At 34.7% G+C, this 18,168-nt stretch overlaps 2 protein-coding genes across 2 annotated transcripts; one reads left to right on the top strand and one right to left on the bottom strand.

Annotated features, from left to right (window-relative positions):
* Nucleotides 1–265: 265 nt before the first annotated feature.
* LOC104902742 (3-oxoacyl-[acyl-carrier-protein] synthase, mitochondrial) lies at nucleotides 266–10,640 on the top strand. The gene is made up of 14 exons (XM_010690641.4): nucleotides 266–447; nucleotides 533–756; nucleotides 1,448–1,555; nucleotides 1,656–1,727; nucleotides 2,320–2,406; nucleotides 4,789–4,940; nucleotides 5,883–5,963; nucleotides 6,108–6,141; nucleotides 6,483–6,549; nucleotides 6,626–6,702; nucleotides 7,372–7,432; nucleotides 7,588–7,670; nucleotides 9,726–9,797; nucleotides 10,238–10,640. Exons 1-14 carry the CDS (start codon nucleotides 327–329, stop codon nucleotides 10,400–10,402), a joined length of 1,404 nt encoding a protein of 467 aa, XP_010688943.2. The 5' UTR covers nucleotides 266–326; the 3' UTR covers nucleotides 10,403–10,640.
* Nucleotides 10,641–11,305: 665 nt separating this feature from the next.
* On the bottom strand, nucleotides 11,306–15,359 carry LOC104902741 (tRNase Z TRZ2, chloroplastic). The gene is made up of 8 exons (XM_010690639.4): nucleotides 14,878–15,359; nucleotides 13,899–14,061; nucleotides 13,731–13,801; nucleotides 13,158–13,253; nucleotides 12,978–13,091; nucleotides 12,506–12,574; nucleotides 11,783–11,857; nucleotides 11,306–11,659 (listed from the first exon to the last, which is right to left on the bottom strand). Exons 1-8 carry the CDS (start codon nucleotides 15,268–15,270, stop codon nucleotides 11,570–11,572), a joined length of 1,071 nt encoding a protein of 356 aa, XP_010688941.2. The 5' UTR covers nucleotides 15,271–15,359; the 3' UTR covers nucleotides 11,306–11,569.
* Nucleotides 15,360–18,168: the final 2,809 nt, after the last annotated feature.

Below are 18,168 nucleotides of genomic sequence, written 5' to 3'. Positions count from 1 at the left end.
AATTCCTCATTTCCTAAATCTACTAAGTTATTGTTGTGCTTATTCATTTAATCGAAAAACTAGAGTTTTTAAAAAATCGGATTTTCGGATCGGATCCAATCTATAGTATGCAAATTCGGATTGGATTGGATCAGATTCAAACCCTAATTGGTTTGGATTCGGATTGAAAAATTGAAATTCAAATTTTGTTCGGATCGGATTGGATTAGGCCCTAATCCAAACCGCACACCGAACTTTCACCCCTACTTATTATTGGATGTAGAAAAAGGGTTTAAGACACTGGCGCATTTCAGCAGAGGTTTTGGGAACAGGTGGTGAAACCTCCAATGGCAAACCATCAATGGCGTCGTTTACTACCTTCTCGCTTCCATTTCAATCGTTTCTTCTCCTCTTCAACAACCTCACCTTCTCTTTCTTCTTCGCGCCATCGCCGTGTCGTCGTCACTGGTAATTTCTCTCTCTCTCTCCCTATCCTCCATCCACTCCCTCTAACTCTGCTCAGCAATTAACATCAATGGCGGAATTTTCACAGGCTTAGGCATGGTAACGCCTCTTGGTTGCGGTGTTGATACGACATGGAAGAGACTAATTGAAGGTGAATGTGGAATTAGAGCAGTAACTTGTGAGGATCTTAGATTGGATAATTTCGACGACGAAACTCAATCTCATGTTTTTGATCAACTTACGTCTAAAGTTGCAGCTGTTGTTCCTTCTGGAACTACTGTTGGTCAATTTAACGATCAATTGTGGTCTAAGGTTTCTTTTTCTATAATCTTTATGCTTAGGTTCAAATGTTGTTCATTTTATGATGTGTGTTTATGCTTCTGAAATTATGTTTGGATTTGATTTTGTATGAAATTGTGATGTCTCTTTTTCTCTGTTTGTTTGATTACAATTGGAGTTGAACTGCTTCATATTATAAGTAGTAGTAATGTAGAAAGAATGGACAGTTTAGCTTAGGGCCTGTTCAGTATCATCGCGAGTTTCTAGCTTTTGGTGTTAAGATTTTTGAATTCATATGATAATAAGTTGTATAATGAGCTTAAGATTATTCATATTCATACTAATTATGTTTATATTGAAAACTTAAAAACGAAATAGAAAATATGATAACAAACAGGCTCCTGCTTTTGATGTATCTTACTTCATTTTGCTCAAAAGTTATACTTTTTCCTAATGAACAAAAAGCTGGATTTCCTGTTTGTGTGTGTTAGTTACACCTTAATATATACTGTATTTGTTCGTCCATGTTGTGATGAGACTGCAATGTAACTCAATAACTTTTACGTCCGAACTTGTTGCACTGTATGACTATCGTCCTTATATGGCTATATTTGACGAGTACATTTGACAGGCCATAATATGGCTATTTAGTATATTCTATGGTGTGAGTACTGTAATAATTTTTCCTATTTTTTGCTGTCTGTTCTGATCTTATCTTAATCAGGAGCATAGGTCTATTTCGAGGTTCATAGGGTATGCACTATGTGCTGCTGATGAGGCTCTTAAAGATGCAAACTGGTCTCCAACTAAACAGGAGGAGAAAGAAAGAACTGTAAGGATTGTTTTTCTTGTCAAGCTGCAAGAGAAATACTTTTATGGTCTTTGTTTGTCTGGATTTTGGCTATATGCTGTATGCTAATAGAAGACAACAGGGAGTATCCATTGGTGGTGGTATTGGGAGCATGTGTGATATTGTGGATGCTGCACAGCTGATTTGTGAAAAGGTAGATATATCTTGCTCTATCGCTGAAGATATTGCGCATTTGACTTTCTATGAATTGTTTTCTCTGTATGAACCCAACAATCTCTATTTATATACGGGAAGAGGAGAGGACTCTGTGTCCACCCTAATTACAATTATATCTTTAAATAAAAAACTATCAAATTCATCTTTACCAGTTCTAGAAAAAGAAAAAAGAAAAATACAAGGTCAAAAACAAGTTAAAGGTAGTTTCTATTTGCTTTTTCATGCATTGCGTGCATAAAAGACTAGTCTTCCATAAGTTTGCTGTTATAGAACGTTGATGTACGATAGTCGAAGAATTCTTGCCAGAGCTAGTGGGTCAAAGAAAAATATTGATCAGCATTTTTGAAACTAAGTGTTATTTCTATTTTCTACCCACTCTAACTGGCTTGATCTTTAGCAATTTGTTCAAGGAGGTCTTTTTTCTTTTCCTTATTAATGCTGGTGATGTGAATAAACCCTATAGTACTCCTAGGTTTTTACAGTATTTTGTTCAACGAAAACCAACTACAATTAAATTTTAGAAAAGGACAGTAAGAGGTTGTCACTGAAAAAATATGTTCGCTTTGCAGCGTCTTCGGCGGCTGAGCCCATTTTTTGTTCCTAAGATATTAATTAATATGGCTGCTGGCCATGTGAGCATGAAGTATGGATTCCAGGTATTCTTACGTTTCAATTCCTTCATATTTTGGATCTCCATGCTTGCTCTGTATGTCTCTTGAATTTTCCCCTGGTAGTTCCAGTTAATCCTGATCACGCTGCCGTTTAATTCATGTAATTGACTCTTTGCTTCATTAATGCAGAATTACAGATAATGATTGGTGTTCTGGTTAATTCAGTACTTTTTTCAGTTAGAGATAGTTGAAAGTGTAGCAATTTGAATTAGTTTATTTTATGGAATTTCACTGATCCAAAATCTTTTGAAATCAGATCTGTCGGACTCGGATCTATTTGAATCCAATCCAGATCAAGTGAAGTGATAATTGAATACATAAAAAGTAACAGCATTGCTTCCACCATTCAAAATCCTTGTGTACGTCATGTAAGTTGGTTGGTTAATTTACTTTAAAGTATGACTACACATTAACTGGAAAAAGTAACATTATGTTTGCTAGATCATGGTAACTTGGTAAGTCTTTGATTAGGGATAAGTTGTATATCACAACATACAGACGAAATGTACATCGTACAGGAGTATATTGAGAATCCTAAATATGCACAACTAGGGGAACTAAACATAAATCAAATATGTACATGCTGTATTTACTATCACTTTTCTATCGAACTCCAGTAGTAGCGGAGACAAATATAGTCTGACACTTTTGAGAAGAACTGAATTATAAATATGGTTTTCTGGGATGATTTAGGCATTACTAGAAAAAAAGGGATCTGTGGCTTGGATTTGGATCACAAAAACTGTACCACATTCAGTTTTGACCACCTTCCACCTACCCCATACAATTCTCTTTTTTTGGATCCAAAGTATGCAAATAAAAATATTTAAAACATGAAATCAGGTTTGATTAAATATATGTTGATCCAGGTTTAATTATTACCTACAATCACACTCTTTCATGCATGCATTCTGAGTAGCCTGCAGAAATTGGTGGGTGGATCCTTGGTTTGATATAGTTATTAGTTACAGAACAATTTTTCATAATCTAACAGTTAAATATATGGATGTTTTTGGACAGTGAATGAACCTAATAAAGAGGAATCTTTGTTTTGATTTTTCTTTATAAAAAATATTAGTATTTACGGAAGGTATTACAGAAACTATATTCGCCCATTGAGGAAAGGATTGTTGGGGACAAATTCAACACACTCTGGACTTCAAAGGTGTATAAAGCAAAGAGGGCCACAAGAGAGTAAAAAAATGCCTTAGCTTAAGAATCACTCAAGATCTTATCTATGAAGTAAGCTATGCTACAAAGAAGCATTTGGCTCCACTTATACGGAAGTGTGAGAAAGGTTCTCCTTCCAATTCAGAATAGTAGACCACATCATGTTAACTTTGATAATTTTTTTTCAATCACTTTATCACAGGTAAAACTGTCGAATGATAGATTTGAGTGAGTAGCTTTACAAACTAATATAGTTATATAATTTAATTGCCAAAGTAAGCGAAATTCGTCAAATGTGGCCTATTATATTGAGACAAAGTTAGTAAATGGGAGGGTTGACATGAACAAGGCTATACTTTTGAGAGTTGCACGTTTGCTCTTTCTGTGCACTTTCCTAATTTATCTGTTCTTTAGCCTTCTTTTCCGTGCTATGATTTGAATTCAGGCTCACTTGAATCCAAGAAAGTCGAGTCAAAGACAAGCTCATACACCATAAGACATAAGTTGAGCCCAAAGCTGAAATTCCTTTTTCTTTTTTTGACAAACAAGAATTTCTACAGTAAGAAACTTCTGTTTAATTGCTTCCCAGGAAAAGAGCATGTTAGTAAGAAAATTCAATGTCTAAAATAATACTCCCTCTGTTTTTTTTTATCGTTCTCACTTAGAATCTTGACACTATTTATACTTACAGAGAATCTTCTCAATATTTTTCAATTTATAAGAAAAAATATAGTCATGTGGGGTCTTGTTTGATTCATCTCAATTAGTACATTATTAATATTCAATCGTTACAATATTTACTAATATATAATGAAAGATATTTAAGTTCAAAGATGTGCATTGGGAGATGTGTATAGAAAAGTGAGAAAGATAAAAAAAAAACAGAGAGAGTATGTGCAAGGGCCAGGGAGATCATCTCATTTCAGCTCTTTTTAAAGAAAAAATGATCTTAAGAATCATCACTGTTATCTTTTAACCAGACCTAGAATCTCACCTCCATGGTTGATCTTCATCATTGAGGGTGAGGAAAAGTTGGATTTTTACTGTGATTGTTTGCTGGGATGTGTTAGCATATTGAATCTGATGGCTTATTTTGGTTAGACATGATGCCTTTAAAATTGTGTTTATCACACAAAAAAATGCTTATCAATTATCTTGAAAGGGTATATGCATGCATAGTCTTGTTTTTGAATCTAGGGACCAAATCATGCTGCAGTGACCGCTTGTGCAACTGGGGCACATTCCATTGGAGATGCTGCTCGTATGATTCTATTTGGAGATGCAGACGTTATGGTGGCCGGAGGAACAGAAGCCAGCATTGATGCCTTATCTGTCGCAGGTTTTTGCAGGTATCACTTCTACATGAGATGGACAAAACTCTGTTTCCTCAAAAGGTCTTAATTTTGGGAAGAAGGTTTTTGTGTAATCAATTGTTCGGTAAAAATGGAAGTCAGTTAGAATCTGAATTCTGAAAGTTAATTGAAGAACAAACTATTGAGCTTGACAGACCCAGCACTGTTGATTCATATTGATGGAATGCTAAGATCTATTTGTTAGCTATCTTTGCATTCAAAATGAATTAATCTGGACCTGCTACTAAAATTTGTGATTGGACGCTCGGTAGATGGCATGTCAATAAGATGTTATTGTTAGTTTGGACTTTGGACATTGCGTCATGGCCAGTAAATAAAATGTCTCGCGCTTTTGCTATCAATGTGCTTTGAGGATCAGGGTAATCTTGTTTAAGCACCTCTTACTCTTAATTGGATGTCAACATAAACATGCAAGCACTGTAAAAGAACATGTTAGCGCTGAAATGGGTTATAGTTTCTTTTGCCTATTTCAATAGTGGGGAATCTCTTTTATGATCTTAGACACCTCATCCCTTTATCTTGCTTGTAGAGGGAGCCTCTTGAGAGTCTTTTAGGTTCATGTTGGTGTTGGTGTTAGTGTTGGTCTGGTCGGGACATATCATATGCTGGTTTTGCATTTATTCATTAATTTTGGCTGAATGTTTTTTTTTTTTGGAGTGGTTTCACTTGCTGTGGTTGCTTTTTCTTTTCTGCTCCAGGCCTAGAGAAGTTATGAATGCTTTCCATTTCAATGAAGTATTTATTTTTCTTGCTTCTAATGGTTTATCTCATAAGGTACCATAATGCCATAATGCCTTCCTTTCCCCTCTTCCTGACATATTTATCAGTGATCCATGCATGTGAGATGTTAATGTATGCAAGTAAAGACATTTAGTTTTAAAATATTATCATAGTGATTAAATACTTCTTAACATGCAGGTTAAAAGCTTTGTCCACGAAGTACAATTGTTCCCCTTCTGAAGCCTCTCGACCTTTTGATATTGGACGTGATGGTTTTGTGTAAGATGATACTTGCAGCTCCTTTGAGGTGTATCACATATGAATAGGCATAAATGTGTAGTACTTTTATTTATTGAATATATTTGTTCTTTTGTTTTTGTTTTTTTGCTGCTGTTGTTGGATTAACTTGTTTTCTGTCTGCAGAATTGGTGAAGGTTGTGGTGTTATGGTATTGGAGGTAAGTTGATCGGTTTTGTTTACTGTAGTTTATTCCTGATATTATGTTATCTTTTGTGCTATTCCTTTTAAGTTGCGCTGTTGCTTACATATGTTTGTCCTTAGATCTCTCTGCTTGCTACTTTTCAGCTCTCATAGTAACATGGTCTAAAGTAGTTTTTTTTGTTTCTATACTGCCATTAAATCATCTTCTGCAAGGCAACGTCTGTAGATGTATGACAGATTGACAGTTTCGATGAACTTTTCCTCTGTCAATTGTCATGCCTTAAAAATCTGATGGTCGTGCAACTTTCATGAGTCTCATTTTTGGTTGCTCTCTAAGCGTATTTCCTTTTGTTAAAGGAACTTGAACATGCAAAGGAACGCGGTGCAAAAATTTATGCAGAGCTTTGTGGCTATGGGATGTCAGGTTGTTTTTCAAAATACATTCGTTACCAAAATTTGGATCTCTTTTAGAAGTTATCTTGACATTTGTTACCTTGTAGGTGATGCATATCACATAACTCAACCTCATAATGATGGAAGAGGTGCCATCCTGGCTATGACAAGTGCTTTAAAACAGGTAAGTTATTGGCCGTTAAAGTACTTTCAGATGCTTAGTTTCCTTTGTACATACTTCTTTAATGACGTAGTGTAAGAGATGCAGATAGAGAGAGGGAGACTACGATGCCTGGCACGTGCCTTTTATGTTCCTGTGAAAAGTTGAACAGTTCACCATATACTATGAAATCTGAAATTGCTTCTGTTTTGTATGATAATATTTGCTGCACATGAACTTAATAGTTAATGGAGTTATCTCTCAACTTAAAATAAAGAGTTAAGTTGCAGCGGACAATTTCTTAGTTTTGGTATAGCAAAAAACAAAACTTCCTTGAAGTTCCTATCTTTTCTAATTCATATAGTCAATTTAGTGTACGACATCAATGAATGAGTGCCTTGAATTTTATCCTCCAGCTCATGTCAACAGATCAAAACTATTGCCTTCATGCTAAAATGCTGTGGGTTAAGTTTTTCGCAAATCAAAGTCTCAAGGATCTCCCTCATTTCTCAATTTTCATCTCTAAAACGTGCTCCAACAAATTGATAAAATGCCCTATTGAGATTTTCTTCAAACTCATGTTTCATGTAACAGAAGAGGGAATAAAGTGAATAGATACTCACTTTATCTTAACTTCAATTAATTTAATAGAGGTAGAGGGGTAAATAACGGTTGCTCATTTTGGATTTTCAGGCAGGTCTTCATTCTAACCAAGTAGACTATGTAAATGCTCATGCTACATCAACACCTTTAGGTAGGTTGTTTGGACTTCGGATTCTGTTATAATGTCGTAACTTTCTGGTTCTTTAGAGACTGTAGTATTTGCTTTCTGTTAGCTACTAATTTAAGATGTCTATCATATTTTTTTATCGGTCCTGTTATTACTAATTCATTTCTTATTATGCTCAGGTGATGCCATAGAAGCCACTGCAATCAAAGCAACATTTGGTGAGCATGCGAAGTCTGGTGCTTTAGCATTTTCTTCAACCAAGGTAAAGTTGAAAGTTGCTATGATGAATAATTTTCCTCAACTTCTTCTTTGCAATGAATTTGGAGATATGTTTCGTGCATCGTTGAACTCAGTTGAATTTGAATAATTGTCTGTCACTTCACCCAGTGAACTTTTTCTGCGATCTTGTCTCTTATATGGTGCTAATCGAATTAAACTGTAGGTCGTGGCTGGTTATTAGGTTGTGTGGGAGTAGGTTGTTTGTGTCAATATCAAAGGGGTTGAAGATTTCTCACCCTAAACTTATTCTTTTAAGAAAGGTTGGAAAACTCAACACTAAGTTGATTATAAAATGGGTTATAATATGAGTCTATCCCGTCTAACCTATATACTTCCTTTGTTTCAAAATACTTAACACACTTCTCTGGGCCCAATTGCCAACACAACTTTAATTATTAATATCTCTAATTCCGAACATGTAAATTTTTTTAAATGTTGATATTCTAAAAGTATATGTTGAGACGAATATAACAAGATCCCACATGATTATATTTCTCCTTGCGTAAAAATCACAAAACAAGGTAAAAGGAGAGTGTGTGAATAGTGCAAAAGTCAAACCGTGTCATCTATCTTGAAATCGAGGTAGTATCTTTAAAAATTGAATTTATTTTTTGAAAAAAAAAAGTTGAATAAACACCCTGAATATAGGAACTAAGCATTTGCTTAAAGTTTTGTGTTATAGATTCATTTTAGAATTTGTTTTCTACTAATATCCGCATTTCTCAATTTTACTTTGAGTTCTTACGTGTGAATGGTTTAAAGCAGATGACTTTTGGGCTAAATAAACCTAACCAAACCCATTGTTATTAAATGGATTATTTGTGTAACTCATCTAATTAAACTTGTTGAATATCCCAACCAATCTGGCTATTTTTGTGCTTAGTTCGGATTAGGTTGTTGCTTGGGTCAACTATAGCGGGGTCTTAGATGAAACTAATTTTCTCATGGATATAACCTATTGCTCCATGAAGTAAAGCATACTATCCAAATTAGTTTTTGCCTTTTTGGTAATCATTCCAATTTGTCATGGGAACAGCAGTGCACCAGGAACAACAAGAAGATTACCCTGCCTGATCCAGCAGTGGGAGGTTCTGTGAGGTCAAGAGACAAGAATTCTAGATGTATGAGTGGCTGTTTCTTAGGAACCTACAGTCTGATAAAGAAGTGCAAGAGGGGAATGTCATTAGACACCTGCGATTATACCTGTCAAACAGGTCCGTTGAGTCGGGTTGGGTTTGAGTTTAGTGATTTCGGGTTCGAATCATTATCAGGTTGGGCATTTCGGGTTACTTTTTGAGCAATGCTTGTTCAAAACCTGAAGCAAGGGATCCAAGACACCTTTTTTCTATCTTTATTTTTTGGTGAACTACTGCACTGTATATAATACATATTGCAAATAGCAAATCATGGTAAACATATTCATTGATAGTCAAATCTAACCAACAAATGATGTCTAATTCAACAAAAGACTGAATTCCATTGATACTAAAGGCATGCGTGGACTGGGGGAAATGTATCAAGGGGGTAGAATGGCTGATTCCTATGAAAAATTATGGTAGGGAAGAACAAAGTTTGTTAGACTGTAGGATTGCTCATGTTTACCCATTAGTCACTACCATTTCATTGCCTTTTATTTGTGTGGCTGTAGTTAATTATTTTTTAAGGAAGCTTATTTCTCATTTTCCTATATTTTACTTGTAAAGGTGGGAAAAATTATCATTGAGTTGAAAATACTCTTCCCAGGTGGAAAAGATTTTCCTTATTTGATGAAGAAATGTTCTATTCTTATTTTCTTTTATTTATACCTTATCTCCTTCTCTTCTTCCCTCTACCCGCTAACACCCCACCCCCCAGCACATCCATCTCCATTATTCTTTTCCCCTCTAATATCTCTAGAAAGTATTTTCCTCCAAGCCAAACACAATCTAAAGGCTGAAGTGGATGTTATTGCTAAATGCTTAGTGATTTTCTCTTATACTATTCTCTGTCTGCTTTTTCTGTATGATGTGTTAATGCGCGACGGTGTGCACTATATCAGGGTGCTATTGGACATCTTTTAGGGGCGGCCGGAGCTGTAGAAGCTATATTCACTGTCTTAGCGATTCATCATGTAAGGACTTTTATAATTTCTTATACCTTAAGTTCATATGGTTGATACAAGCTCTAATATTTGCATGACATCTTTTAGTACTAAAGCGACTATAAAATGACACCCTTGCATGGATTCCTGACACACGGAAACAATGATATAGAGCACAATTGCCGCTGTTAGTTCGTCTCCATATTTTCTTTGCAATTAATTATATAGAGCTATATGATAAAGTTGGTAACTCATTGGAATTGATAAATCTTTAGTTCTAAATTCTAATCAAGACATCTAGATGCTTTTTTGCTGTTGGTCTGATGGGTACTTGAAGATACTACTAGCTATGAATAATTAACTATATGCACTTTACATATTACTCCTGAGAATCTAAGACCTAATTAGATAAATATTGTACCTTGGAAGCTCTCATCAGGATGGCTGATGTTGGTTGTGTGTTGTTGCAGGGAATTGCGCCATTAACTCTCAATCTTTCTCGGCCAGACCTTATATTTTCAGATGCCTTCATGCCACTGACTGCATCGAAAAAAGTGACCATTACAGCAGCTATGTCAAATTCTTTTGGCTTTGGAGGAACAAATACGTCTTTGTTGTTTAATAAAGTTTCTTGAGATGTTGCCGGTATATGTTTAGGACTTAAGAGTGTATCTTTCTTATAAAACGAAGAACAACATTTTCGTTCAGGAAATTTGCTGGCATGTATTGGTTGTTCTTTGTACTTTTTACTTGAATGCAGTAAAAGCTGTATCGATTTACTGAAACCATTGCAGTTTGTTTCACTGCATAGGCCTTCCATGTGTCTCTGACAACCGACGGTACATTTAACTGGCAACTGTTCCATCTTTTTCATCTCTGCAACTATCTTCTTCGATACATGGGTATGCTTTATATAGGTTAAGGCTTAAGTTAATTGCTGTTGAGCTGGCTTTTATGTGCATAGTTCTTTGATACATCCAATGCTACTCAGACCTCGTGTCCCACTCAACCAAGCCTCATACCAGACTTCATACCAAACCCTTCCTTCTCACAATTGTCTTGTGGTCAACCGCCGCTGCGACCGCGGAAGCTCCATATTTGGAGATTTCATGGTCAAAATTTAATCATCTGCAACTTGCGAGTGATTATTAAAGGTGTGTTTTTTTTTTTTTAGTTTTTGGGTTGTGTTTTATGGTGGTGATTGTGGCGTTGAGGTAAGTCGGACACTATCATAGACCCAAGCAGCAACAACTAGTAAAGTTCCACTAGAACTTAAACATCAAGCCTAGCTTGAATTAGCCTTTCAAGTAACAAGACAAGCTCGAGCGAGTTCTAACTTTATAAGATCAAGTCAAATTGGGTTGAGCTACATTTTTCAAGTTCGACTCAACTCATGGATAATCCTATTTCAGTGTAACTGTAAAGTGTAAAGGGAGAGATTTACATGCAATCTAATATCATGACAGAATGGAGCAAATATCCAGCGAATGCTAGAGACTTGAAAGAACCCACACAAGAAAATTTACCTACTGCAACACTTGGAAAACTACTTCTTTAGTTTGCTATAATAAGGTAAATCTAAATTTGTAATATTGGAAAATACATATATATCCAACTTACAAATTTAGAGAAGAATACCTCAGTAATGCCACTAGCATATTTTCGAAACCCACTAACAACTAGGAGAAAATCAAGCTTACAGCAAAATGAGAATGGACAGTATCTGCTTAGAAATCCTAAGGTTTATAATTACAATGGGGATATTTATTTCATTACCCTTATAAACAAAACCATTTCCGAGTTTACGAGTACATCGACTTAAAGCCTTCTGTAAGAGGGACTACTTTTGCAGATACCTTGGCCTGCAACTTGGATACAGCTTGACGAATATCCTGAAAACAAAATGGATGAAAAAATTGAAGTATCTGTAGTAAGACGACTCTCTTCATACAGAACCAAACTATCAACAACATAATGAATAAGCATTTAAGAGCAATTTAGTACAAGGTGATTACCTCAAGATGATAGCGAGACGAGAAATGCGTCAGTAAAACAACTTTATTTCGAATCCATTGGGCATGTTCAATAAGCTGCAGATAAAACATGTAATCAGACTTCACATGGATCAGCTGAACACACTTTCTTTTTTGGTCTGATTTGATACAAGTTTAACATTCCTTTCTTCAGTAAGTAGTTTTTCTCTATCTCTCTCCTCATCACATGGACAAAGACTCCCATCTGTCTTTATCTATCCTCATCAGTCATGACAAAGATTCCCTTACTAAGTTCGTGACATCTCTATCTTACGGTTGCATGTTTGTCGGGGAATCTCTTGCTATGAAGTCTATTCTATCTTGCGTATGGCATCATTAACATGCATGCATATTGTGATGTTATAGATCCCTTCATTCTCATCGAATCTTCAAAAAGATATCCAAGCAACGTGCTCCAGTTTTTGGTGCAGTCCAAACTCCAAACATTTCAACCCCACAATTCAAAATACGTCTTCTTCATAAGAAAAACATAACCCTATTTTGCTCTCCATTGTCATGTAATACGAAGGGGTCTAAGAAATTATTCACAAAAGATGACCGCAATGAGTTGCTTGCCATGGGGCTTTTAAGCTTGTTCTAGGGCCACAAAGTACTACATATATGTATATATAATCTGTATTGCACTTCTGCATCCACGAGATATTAGGAGGTCAAAGACAGTTTTATTTTGCATGCAAATTGTACCTCAAACAAATGAGTGTGACCACGCTCGCGTGCATCTTCAATGCTAAATCCATCATCCAGAAACGTTGCCTGTTAAAGTCATCTTGATCAGAGAGATGATATGCAAGGCACACAGATATGTCGATTTCATAATTGCATCAGTGACCATAGGAATTGAACAATGTTACATGACACGCAATCGATTTGTGCTACTGGAATAGAGATGCAGAATGCCACGATACACAATCAGTTTGTGGTACAAGAACGTATTACTGCAAGTGTGAGTTTTATAGCTTTAAGAGGGTAAGTGGTCAGTGAGATAGTAGAATAAAATCTGATGCTTTCAACTCCTCTCTTCTTATAAATAGAAAGGGCGCGTGAGTGTGGTGACCCCATAAACAAGTGGCCTAAGAAGCAGAGTAGGCCAACCCACAAGGAACTGGAAACTACAAGAAAGCAGCCACAATGGCCACACAGAAACAAAGATGATTACCTCAGTAATAAGAAGTTTAGCCCTTAGTGCATCTGCATTGCGTGGTTCTAGCAAAAAATCTGATGTTGTATCTCCTGTGAATGCCACCTCTGGAGACAATATCGTGTCTGTGATCTAAAAAAAAAGTGTCAAAAAATTACAAGAAAAAGGGAGAGGAGGAAATTCATGACGAAAACTAACCTCAACACCAGAATTCTTCAGCTTCTCAATTTGTTTTCCTTTCAAATGAATGTACTGCTTCTTCAACTTTTTTCTAATCGAGTATATAACATATCCCTGGAAACATCAGGAAAACCTAAAGAATTAAAAATGATCAAGTTGAAGCATATTTGAAAACACGAAAACATCAAAACACTATCTAATTAGCATTGACCAAATTGTGCCATTTGATATTACACAACATTGAGACTGGATTTATTGCCTACATCAAGCACAATCAAGTTTTTTGGAGAGTGGCTTCCTTAAAGCGGAATCGGCAAATTGAGCGTGTCTGAGTGTGGGCACGCAAAGACAGCTAATATTACTGGTCCTATGCAGGCAAAGGATTTCATTGGAGCAGATTATGTTTAAGTCAGGGTTCTCTTATACACTAAGAATACAGGATACTTCATAGTTCAGGAACATTAAAAAAATATTACACAAGCTATACCATTAAACCTGTTGAAAGCCGTAATGGTGGGAAATGCTGAACTGAAAAGACTGCTATAAGTTTTATCATATAGCAGTTTGGTGAAATTTTCAAGTAAAGCGTACCTGGCTAGGTATAACATGATGAGTCTTGAATGGTCGCACAACTAGATTGTTCCGTAATTCATATGTTTCCCCTTCAGCAGAACAAGTATTATAGATTAAAAAGGGGGAGGAAAAATTTTACAGGAGTTAAGAAAGATATGCAGAATCAAATTCACTAGATCCACATACCAACATCAAGTGCTACTAAATCGAAATCAAGCTCCACTTGACCCATGGATCTATGAATGTCGAATAACTTCTCTACATCATCTTGAATGCATGGTGATACAAAGATGGTTGGTGGTTTCAAGCCATAAAGAGCGCGAGTTGCTACATACATCGGTAGTCCTCCCTAAAAACCCAGATAATATTTCAGTGAGCATAGAGAATTTGGAGTCTCAAGTAAGATACAAACTAATCTCAACCTAAGACACACATATTCACTAATTAGAAATCTGAGTGTCTTTTTTACAAAACATATTGAGAAAGTTAAGTTTCTTTCAGATTTAGTCTCTGGCTTCAATACATGACAAGGGTGGAAACTGTCACTGAAACAAGAAAGGAAAAGTACCTTGGTAGGACTAATAGGTCAAGAATCAATATAGTTAAACCACAATGTTCTGAAAATTTTAAAACAGCAAAAACATGTAGAACATGTATCGATTTTTGCCATTGCACAACAACTTCAAACACAGCAATCAATTTTCCTCTACAAAATTCCATAAGTTCATAGGGAAGAAGCATAACCCACAGAACACAGGTTACATAGGCTATTGGCTATTCTTTGAGCTTAAATTTTCAGTACTAAATACTTGCACTTGGACAATTACATTTAGGCAAAGCATATAACTTGGAAATTGGTCAAGATTAATACCAACTTGATAAGAAAATCATCTAGAGAACATACAATGCGTAAAAACACACAACTTGGAGAACATAAACCATCTAATAAACCCAATTCAAAGTAACCCGTCTCCAAAAAAAGACCGTCTTACCTTACTATCTAAATCAAATGGGTCATTTAAAAAGTAGCGTAAACAAAAGGTAACACCTTTACAATAAAATAAATGAGATAAGACCGTCTCACTTGAGAATTTCTACTTCAAAAGGGGAAAAGGGCACAAAATCTGCATTGTAAATTTACAATAAAGAAAGATAGAGAGCATACAATATGATCAAGATGAGCATGAGTAATGAAGACAAAATTCTGGTGAACAGCACGTAGAGGGCACCTCCCAATATCAAAAGCACACTTCAATTCTGGAACAATAACACAAGTTTCATGCCCACCAACAGAAATACCTTCAATTGAATACCCTTCAATTTCAAACCCTTTTCTTTGAACTTCAGCTCTTGCTTTTCTGTACTCATCTTCTTCAATTGCACGCCCAATTGCAGAGAATATCCCAGCTCCTCCTTTAACTGCTTCTAATCGACCTGGTTTTACTTTGTAGTTAAGAGAGAGATTGTGAAATGATGAAGGTGAATGTAGAATTGGGTCATTGAAAGTTTGAAGATAAGGTGGGTTACTTGGTGCTGGAATTGTTAGTAGTACTTGCATTTTTTTTTGATTTCTATGCAGGTTATGGACAGAGGAGAAGAGAGGGTTTTGGAGGGGTTTTCTAATTGCCAATAGAGTACTAGAGCAAGTTAAATGGGTTTGGTTGGCGTTCATTTGGACTCAACCAAATTCTTAATTTTCGTCTGAACTAAACTAAACTAAACTAAACTGAAACTGAATTTAACTGAAATAATGTTGTGTTGTGTGTGAAAAAACTAGAACTCGAATTGAATATGTTGCAATTAGCACTTAGAACAAAGTAAACACAATTTGTTGAGGTCCATGTAGCAAAGTTCGAGATTGAATCAAAATGATCACAACAAATCGCTAAAATTAGGGGCGGATCTTGAAGATATTTCTTTTAGAGGCAAAAGAAAGTTAGGGAAATAAATCAATAATGTATTGTTATATTATACTCCCTCAGTTTCATTTTAATTGTTACACTTTGATATTTGAGTTTTTTGTCAGAAACAACCTTTTAAAAGTGTTATTGTGTGAGAAACAAACCTTATAAATTTTTTTTTGAGAAAAACAACCTTTAAACTCTATTTTTTGTGAGATCAGACCACTAGCCCATTTTCCGGCATTGACTTTTTTTTACCCCCTCCTTCTCTTTTATTTCTCTTGGAATTTAATTTCTCTCTAATTTCCTTCTTATAAACCCACCTTATATAACCACTTCTTCCCTCTTCCACACTTAACCACTTCTTCTCTCTCTTCCACATTAAACTCAAATTCGAAAATTCCCCAAAGAAATCCCGAAATCTTCTTTGCTGTAGTTATACCATTTCAATAGTAATTCAACATCAAATATAGAGAAAAGCTTGAGAATTCACAAGGAAAAAAAGCAAGTCACAAATTGTGAGTCTCAGTGACAATCAGCGTTCTTGTTGTTCTAACAGTAATGTGTTGAATAAAGAAAATAAGCTGAACTGAACGGATCTGAACTGAACTGAACTGATTGGAGCTTTAACTGAACTGAACTGAACTTATTGGAGCTGAACTGAACTGAAAATAAGATGGGGAGAACAGGCCCTAAGTGAAGTAACTCTAATGAAAAAGTGATGTAACTCCAAAAAAAAAAAAATATTTGAAAAAAAATTCAAAAAAAACAATTTTTTTTAATTCAATTTTTTTTAGAGGGATATAACTCTAATGAATAAGTGTTGTAACTCTAAACCAATCGTGTGGTTGAGATTCATTCTCATTTCTCATGTAAGGAGCATTGATCTTGCCTATATATATATAATATATATTTATATATATATATATATATATATATATATATATATATATAATATTATATATAATATATATTATATATATATATATATATATATTTATATATATATAGGGATATTCCATTTGGTAGCATTGAATTTTTGGCTTATCCATTTGGTGCCACTGTTATTTTAAAATTCCACATGATACCACTCTAATTTAATATTAATCTTCATCATACCATTTTTTATGTAAAATGTTAGTTAATGGTTGAACAAGAATACAATTTTGTTTGGGTTTGCATGTTTCTATTTACAGTTGCAAAAATTTAATAAATTAAGATTTTAGGGTGTCGTTTTAACCCTTAAAGTTCTATTTTTCAGTCAAAATTTTCATAAAAATGATCATTATTCTATGTCTTTTTATTGTCAAATATGACTCAACTTTGACCTTAACGACTAAAACGATTATTTAAAACTTAACGCAATTAAACATGTAAATCGAAGTAAAACTCTAGCCTATTCTAACTTAAATTAACACTTTACTAGTTGAATGCTACAATAGAGAATAAAATCAAATTATAGGGGTACCATGTAGAATATCTGAAAAATAGTGGTATCAAATGGAAAAGCCAAAAGTACAATGGTACCAAATGGAATATATATATATATATAGACACACATATAAAATCAGTAATAGAATTGGTAATAAAAAAATACTTGAAAATTTACGATTATTGCTTATATAATTATAAGGCAATACGTGAAAAATATTTATAACGTGTTTATGTATATTTTAATTTTAAATTTTTTCTATATTTGGATGTGCATAGTTTTGATTGTCCTGTGCAGTTAACTATATAATTTATTGGATTATAGGTTTGATCGTGCAAATTAAGAAATTTCTGAAAAAGTTCGGGGAAGAAAAATTCTTATGTATTTACATATAATTGCAAATTGCTATAACATTTTGGCAACTTCCTATCAAACATTAAATAAATAATAGAAGTATGTAAAAGAGTGTTCATTAAATAAACTATAGACCTATTAATTAGTTTAGTAACTTAAACTGAATTCTCTAGGAAGCTTGCTAAGGGTGAATTGAGTAATCCAAAGCCTGCTAACGGTGAATTGATAACTACCATTTGACACAACTCTCAACTTAGAGTTAATCAACTTATTCTGAGCAATATATGTGTTATTGGTCTAGTTAAATTTTAAGAGAATAAAAATTATGAAACTAATTATTATAAAGAAGATATAAGTCATAATCATGCAACGAATGGGTAATAGGTCATTTTTAAATTATTCTTAATACAAGATCATAAAATTTAAAACTTAGGCTGATACTTACACCATGATCTTTGGCGAATCGACATGAAATATTAGAAATTCATAAAACAAAAAAAAAAAAAAAACCGTAAAATTTGCACGGGTCTTAGGATTTTCTTTTAAAATAATGCGGTTTAGTAAAACTAGATGTTGGTTCAGAAAAGTAGTGTGGCCACTGCCTCCTCTCTCCTCCTTTTTCTCTCTTCTCTCTCCTCTCCCACAAAACTCTAATTTTCAATCTAGGGGCTACCACTCTTTTGGACGGTGGTAAGCCCCTTTTCTGGTTTTATTACTAGCTTTTTACGTTTATGTTTCCAATAAATCTTGTCTCTCTCTAATGGAGAGT

This window comes from Beta vulgaris, chromosome 9 (assembly GCF_026745355.1).
Source record: "Beta vulgaris subsp. vulgaris cultivar EL10 chromosome 9, EL10.2, whole genome shotgun sequence".
In the NCBI taxonomy this organism is placed as follows: domain Eukaryota; kingdom Viridiplantae; phylum Streptophyta; class Magnoliopsida; order Caryophyllales; family Amaranthaceae; genus Beta; species Beta vulgaris.
This window is presented reverse-complemented; position numbering and strand designations above follow the sequence as displayed.

Coding starts and splice junctions, on each gene's coding strand:
- LOC104902742 (XM_010690641.4), top strand. CDS start 327: ATGGCAAACCATCAATGGCGTCGTTTACTACCTTCTCGCTTCCATTTC. Junction 757..1,447: donor ACGATCAATTGTGGTCTAAG/GTTTCTTTTTCT, acceptor TATCTTAATCAG/GAGCATAGGTCTATTTCGAG. Junction 6,703..7,371: donor TGACAAGTGCTTTAAAACAG/GTAAGTTATTGG, acceptor TTGGATTTTCAG/GCAGGTCTTCATTCTAACCA.
- LOC104902741 (XM_010690639.4), bottom strand. CDS start 15,270: ATGCAAGTACTACTAACAATTCCAGCACCAAGTAACCCACCTTATCTT. Junction 14,062..14,877: donor ATGCTCATCTTGATCATATT/GTATGCTCTCTA, acceptor CTGGGTTTTTAG/GGAGGACTACCGATGTATGT. Junction 13,802..13,898: donor TTTAGTAGCACTTGATGTTG/GTATGTGGATCT, acceptor GTTCTGCTGAAG/GGGAAACATATGAATTACGG.